Source organism: Ictalurus furcatus, chromosome 3 (assembly GCF_023375685.1).
Source record: "Ictalurus furcatus strain D&B chromosome 3, Billie_1.0, whole genome shotgun sequence".
Classification (NCBI taxonomy): domain Eukaryota; kingdom Metazoa; phylum Chordata; class Actinopteri; order Siluriformes; family Ictaluridae; genus Ictalurus; species Ictalurus furcatus.
The window spans coordinates 16,435,998-16,443,007 of NC_071257.1; the positions used below are offsets into that span (position 1 = coordinate 16,435,998).

The window sequence follows — 7,010 nt, forward strand, 5'->3', positions numbered from 1 at the left end:
TGGAGCTGAACATCAACATCCCATAATATTCTTCCACTGTAGCCTGGTTATTGTTTTAATATTTTGATTTATTTTGAGTTTTTTAGTTGTTGTTGGTTTTTATTTATTTATTTATTTTTTACTTGAGTGTATTCAGTCGGGAAAAACGGGTAAATAGAATAGAAAGATAAATGAATAAATAAATCAAGTGACGTTTAGTTTGAGTTTTGAAAAAAGTTTGAGACGCATCGATATTGATCATTAATAATGAACAGCTGCATTCTGACAAGTGTCATTATTTATGTTTTAACTAGCTACAAGTTAGTTTCGAAAAAAAATTAAATAAAATACAATTCTCTGAAGGGGTTTCTTTCAAGAAATGACAGACACGTAGATATGTAAAAACAAATCACACTAAATTATAAAAAGGTCAGATGAACTTTTTATAATTTCGTTTTTTTGTTCTTCAGACCTAATAAACAACAATGAGATTTTAATCTGACTGGAGAAAAGTCAGTACACTGGCTAAAGTAACTCGGGTATCGAAAAGCGACAGAGAAACCTTTAAAGTATATATGCGCCGAAACATAGAGGTAAAAATACACCTAACAGAGAAAAAAAAACATCCTTGAATAATACATTACAGTTTTTTTTTTAACATGATATTTACACACACACACACACACACACACACACACACACACACAAAGTCATGTCCAGAACAGCGCAAATGCTGCAGATAATTTATACGGCTGGCCTTGTTTCAATACTGAAATAATTTCTTAGATCAAAACATGATAAATGAACTACCTGTTATAGGTTATTATGGCCGAATTTTTGTCATATGTAACTTATTACAACTGCAATTGCAAGCTTGGCTGTAAGGAGTGAACATGTTACCCCAATAGTGCTCACTGTGCAGACAGCAAATAACAAATAAGTTATAAACTGAGATAAATCCACCAACTCAGTAAAATGGCTTTACTTGGCGTTCATATGCAAGTGTGAATAAGTTTTCAGAAAATATATTTTACTGAAACATAATGCATCATATTGACCTTAATGTAGCTTCGCCTCGTTTTCACTGAAAGACAAAAACATACTGGGTATTTAAGTCTCCCGTGCGCTGTTATTCTTAATATTTTTTTTTAAATACTGCGTAAAAGAAAGGAAAAAAGCTGAAATAATATATTTTTCAATCTGTGTAAAATAGTCGTCCTTTGTTATGGCATAAATTATTACAATTCAATGCACCATCATTTTTTTTTTTTTTTTTAAGAAAAACGTTTTCATATTCTTTGTCATACAATATATTTTTCTTATTTGGTATTCAATTATTTAATTATTTAATTATGATTTGCGATATTATAGGATTAATGGCAAATTAAAAACAATCTGGATAGCCACATGTAATGTAAACTGCATTCGTCGTATTAAAGAATACTGAGGACACAATTATGGAACAGAATTGTTTCTTTTTTTTTTTTTCCAGAATACATACAAAAAAATACCAATTCTCTCTCCATGGTATACGCCTGAAAAATAACGGCAATTTAAAATGATGCGGACAATTTGGGCTTAAAAAACAAACAAACATGCAAATGTAAATTATTACCTTTTTTTTCAATGAGACATTAAATAAGAACGTACAATACAATCATAGCAATTTCAAATGAATGTTGAACTGAAGGACCCTTATTTTATTAGTACTCTAACATGTGTTTCACTTTTACCTACTGAGATTTAAACATAATGCACTTCTGAGTTTGCTCAAATAGTTTTCCTTTTGTATTATTGTCCGCTTTAAGCTGACATAAATAAATACAGTGGAGTCCACGGATCCTGTCCTTCAGTGGTGCGTTGATATAAAAGTCTTTATATTTGAATCTTTATAAGCTCTAAATTTTAGTGTGTGAGAGTCCGTTTCACTGGTATCCGAGCGCTGACGCTGTAGTGAGTCTCTGGCCGTACAGTGCATATGGAGAATAATAAGGGCCGGTTGCGGCGGGAACGGGCACCGGGGCACCGGGAGTTGGCAACGGGCTCTTAGAGTACGGGTGATAGCGACTGCTTAGTCCGAGCGCGTGATGCGGGCTCCTCAGTGCGAGTGTGCCGGGACTTCCGGGCGGTCCGGACGGTGGCATGTGCATGTGGCACGCCATGGCCGCGGCGGCAGCGCTGGCAAGGGACGACGAGCTCGGATAACCCGAGATCAACTTCTCGGCGCCGGTGAATGCTGTGTGCGTCCGCAGGTGGTTAAGCAGTTCCTCTGAGGACGAGAAGCGCTTGTCACATGGCCCGTTTGCCGACACCCAGTTGCACACGTGAGGCAACGGGTCGTTGGGGAGCATGAAGCCGTACGGGTACAAAGGGTGTCCGCCGAAAGACGGTGGCGTGGAGTGCACGCCGTGCAAAGGGTGCGTCGGGTACATGAGCGGATATCCGGACTTGAGGGCCGCGGCGGCTGAGTCGTGCGTGCACGAGGCACCGGCCGCGCCCGCTAAGTGACTGGCACAATGATAACTCAAGCAGTACGGGTCTCTGCAAAGACTGGCAGACATAATGGACGGTGGAGAAGCCCCTGCTAATGGGCTCGATCCAGCTTTGCTTCCAAGGGAGCTGAGCTGCGCGTTCACCAGACTTCCGCCGTGGGGCAGGAAGTGCTGAGGATAGCCCGCGTAGGCCCCAGCTAAACTTCCAGGGTATGTCATGCCGGCAGGGGGTAAAGGGAAAACTGTCTGTCCAGGTTTGTACGGAGAAACGGGTGCCACAAGACCCGACCCCAGAACAGCCGCAGAGGAAGCGGAAGACACCGACGACGATTCTGACGTAGCGGCCTTGGATCCAGACGTGGTCTCCTGGTGCTGGTTGACCTCCACGTTAATTCCAGCACAGCTCACGCTTATCCTGCTGTGGCTGACACCGGTAGCTCCAGAGCCGTCCGTGCTGCAGGTTTTATTACAGTCAGCTTCTTTCTTTTCATCCCTCTCTCCTTTGGTCTCGGACGGCATCGGGGAAGCAGAAGTGCTGGAATTCGGGCTGCCAGTGCCGGGAGTGAACGGCTGGCAGGTGGCGCTCGGCACACGGAAACCAGACTTCTCCCCGCTAGAAACCCCCGAGGACGAGTCCTTCTTATCTGCTGGTTTGGAGTACGGCTTGAAGCTCGATTTATCTTCCACGCCGATGTCGCTCAGTTTTAAAGGACCGGACTTGGTCTCCTTCTCGCTAGATCCATTTGATGTAACTGAGGAGAGTTTAGACGAAGGCGGAGGGTCCGGTTTACCGATCTGAGAACACGTTTGCGCAAGAAGAGCCAGTGGACTTTTCTTTGCATCTAGCTGCGAGAATAGACAGAAAAAAAAACCCACACACATAAATACCAAAATATTATATTCAAATGGAATTATCAACACACTCACACACACACACACACACACGCACACGCACATACACACACACACATATCTTTTAGTACAGCTCATGTTCTTTTTTGGTTTTGTGTCGGCAAATAAAGTGCGATACGCATCACGGAACACGGTGCGAAATGGAAAACGTACGAATCAGGAATATATTCAGTGTGCAATTTCTGGATGAGCAGACAAAATGCTGAGCGTTTCGTTTCAAATCGATATCAACTTACAACAAATATGCAGAAGGGCAGCTTGTATTATTTTGGTTATGTAGAAGCCATTTTCATCTCTTCTTCTTTTTTTTTTCCACCCAGAAAACAATATTGGATTAAAACCTGATGGAAGAAATAATGAATGAATGTCTTACCTCGATTGGGCTAACCGGAGTAGAAGGTAAAGGTTGGAGGTACTCCGGGTGCAAAATGTGTCCCGTGCGTGCCGTCAGCATTTTCAGAACCTTGATGGGAAGTCGCTTGGCTTGGCGTAAAGGGTCCGTTGGAGGGACGGGATGGAGAAAAGGCTTGTTGATGCTCGCTGAGCTGTTATTCCGAGAACTGCAGCTTTCCCAGGCTCGAACGGTATCGCTATTTCTTAGAGCAATAGCAGAGGGCGATGTGCTCATGACCCAATTCTCATTTATTCTGTTAGCGTTTCGTTCGTCCTATGCATCAATAACTACTTCGAATCGTTCTTCTGCGAAAACGCCCGAAAATAAAGATAAACTCATATAATCCGTTCGCTCGTGGCGGAAAGCAGACGTACAGCGCAAGGCTATCGCCGATCCGGGGCTGCGCGTGACAACACAGGCATTGCGCGCTCTGCTCTGCCTCCTCCCGCAGCTCCACGCGCTACTCCTCCCAGCCCGAGAACTGGCCGAAATTTTCACTTCAAAAGCAACTGAATTAGTCTGAGATTAAAGCCCTTGCCGCCTTCCAATCAAATGGGACCCCGAGGTGATTGGAGGGTCAAGGGGATGTGACGTTCTCCTTTCTCTAGCGCCTCTGTTTTGACAGCTCGGGGGAGGAGATTCTGGGAAATATTTTGCTTCTTGTGCACGCCGCACTTTCCAAACGCAGCGCTCGCCTTTATTTTAGTGTTTAGGTTAAAACGGAAATCTACACTACATTATATTCTATATTTATTTATGTTCCAGTCTATTAACTGATATAAGGATTTAACCATATGTACCCATTAAAGCAGGCAAATTAAGTTTATGTAACGTAAATACCATTTTAAGTTATAGGCTAGAGGAATATAAACTTCTCAAACTATTTCGAATGTCCGTGTTACACAGTTCTCCTGTGCCGGTTATGAGTTAAAACAAACAAACAAACGAAAAAAACAACCCCAAATGTGCTAAGGTTATGCGTCTTACTGACATTTTATCACGCTGTCTCTCTGCTCAGCTCATTTGACACAAAGCCATGTGTGCAACAGAAGATCAACGCGTGGTGTTTGAATTCCCCAATCAGACACGCGTTGACAGGAGCAGACCAATGGAGTGATAGAGGGATGGGAATGTCACATGTTTTCAGCATAATATACACCGCCCTTCTATTTCTATCCCAACCCCTCAGTCAACTGTCAATTCTGCTCGACCGCAATCAATCAGCTATTTGTCAGTCGCTGTCAATCCTGCTGCTGATTTATGTCAGCTCTTGTAGCTGATTACAAGCTGCGGGTGACTGAGAAAAGGGCAAATGAAAAAGAAGCACCTTGATACAGAGGCACTTAATACGAGCGGCACAGTCCTCTTGTTTTATTCCGTTTCGAAGGGAGGTATTACAAAACCTGATGCGGGAAAACATGGAAATCAGCCGTTCTCATATTTACTCCTTGTCGGACTATAGAGTAAGTATATACTGAAATGCACCAAAGTATTTTTCCCATGCTATTTCAAACTTTATTGTTGTACAATTTGTTGATTTGCAGTACAGAGAATTTTATGTGGACTGTTTAACATTTTTTTTGTGCATTAAAACTATGACCTAAAAGAAAATGTATTGAAAATAACCCAGTCTTGATGTGCTAAAGTGGGTGTGAAAAATGTCCTGTACTTAAAAAAAACAAAACAAAAACTGTTGGATTTCTTTGGCAGTCATTGTGCTTCTGTATTTTTTAAAATCAATTTTTACATGCATTTTTGTAACACATTCCCTTCTGTAATAAATCGGTTTTACTCAGAATATTTGGGTGTATGGTGTTTTTGGGTATTGAGGAGTCGAATAGCACCAGGCCTGTTCTCAAGCGGATCATCATCCAGGTGCACAGTGCGGGAAGTGCACTTTTTTTTCTTCTTCTTCTGCTTCAGTATACAGTTTCACAGTTGCACAAGTCTTCCGCTTTCGGGTATATTACCTCTTTTGAACAGATGTAAGCGTACCTGAATTTGAACTTGTAATCATTACATGCATGTCGCCCGAGGCAGTGGATCAGCACACTTGGAATGTAATAAAGCTTAAGAGAGAGAGAGAAAAAAACAAAAACAAATGGACCCAACAAGTTTAATATTCATGCACCAAAATGTGATATTTTGCATACCACACGGCAATGGGGATCTAAAATGTATTTGAGAAGTAGAAAGTGTGTGTGTGTGTGTGTGAGAGAGAGAGAGCGAGCGAGAGAGAGAGAGAGAAACAGAGAGAGTCTTTTGGGGAGAAATGGGGAGAAAATGCGCTGACCTCTTCACCGCTGATTGGGCTAATCAGGGCTGAGGCTCCGGGCAGCTTTTCAATGCGCTGCGCCTTTCATCTCCCACTGGATAGAGGCGCTCAATTAAAAGCCTATCAGTTTGTAAGTAAATCAACGCCTATCAAAGTTGTCACATCAAACAAAACGATTATTATTGCAACCCGCCTCAGCCATTAATCTCTTTCGGCGTTAATCCGGTTGACAGGTCATCTCGGGGAGCAAGAAAACCTGGAGTGGACAGTCATGGGTTGATGTTAAAATTTATTTTACACACACACACACACACACACACACACACACACACATATATATATATATATATATATATATATATATATATAAATTTATATAGTCCTGTGTGTGTGTGTGTGTGTGTGTGTGTGTATAAAAAATAAACCCTTTTATTCTGTGTACAATTATTCAGCCAATTCTTTTTTTTTTTGTCTTCAGTGTGTAAACCCTTTGTCCCCAGTTAAATTAGTGCATTAAAATGTACTTTTCTTTCTTTAAGTTCAGATAAAGCGTGTAAATCAGATATTATTTAATTATAATACTTACAAACTCACATAGAAATTGAATGTAGATAATTACACTATTTTTGTATTTACAAATGCGACCATAGACATACCCTAACATGATATATTTCCGACTAAACGTGTGCGGATTATTCACTTACTTACAGTCTTTCTATAGGACATTTGATTATTTTTTTCTTCTTGTTGTTTTCATGACACCGACCACAAATTTACAAAAGCATTTCCTACAAATGTAAATTAATCAAAATCACACGGTTAGTTCTTCCTTTAATAAAAATAAAATTTATATATATATATATATATATATATATATATATATATATATATATATATATATATATAGCCTATATTTATGTAGTTGCTTGAATAAAGTGCTTTATTATATATTTTGCAG

At 40.8% G+C, this 7,010-nt stretch overlaps 1 protein-coding gene across 1 annotated transcript; it reads right to left on the bottom strand.

Annotated features, from left to right (window-relative positions):
* Positions 1 to 974: 974 nt before the first annotated feature.
* znf503 (zinc finger protein 503) lies at positions 975 to 6,321 on the bottom strand. The gene is made up of 2 exons (XM_053621087.1): positions 3,757 to 6,321; positions 975 to 3,317 (listed from the first exon to the last, which is right to left on the bottom strand). The coding sequence occupies exons 1-2, from the start codon at positions 4,009 to 4,011 to the stop codon at positions 1,905 to 1,907; spliced, it is 1,668 nt and encodes a 555-aa protein (XP_053477062.1). The 5' UTR covers positions 4,012 to 6,321; the 3' UTR covers positions 975 to 1,904.
* Between the last annotated feature and the right edge of the window lie 689 nt (positions 6,322 to 7,010).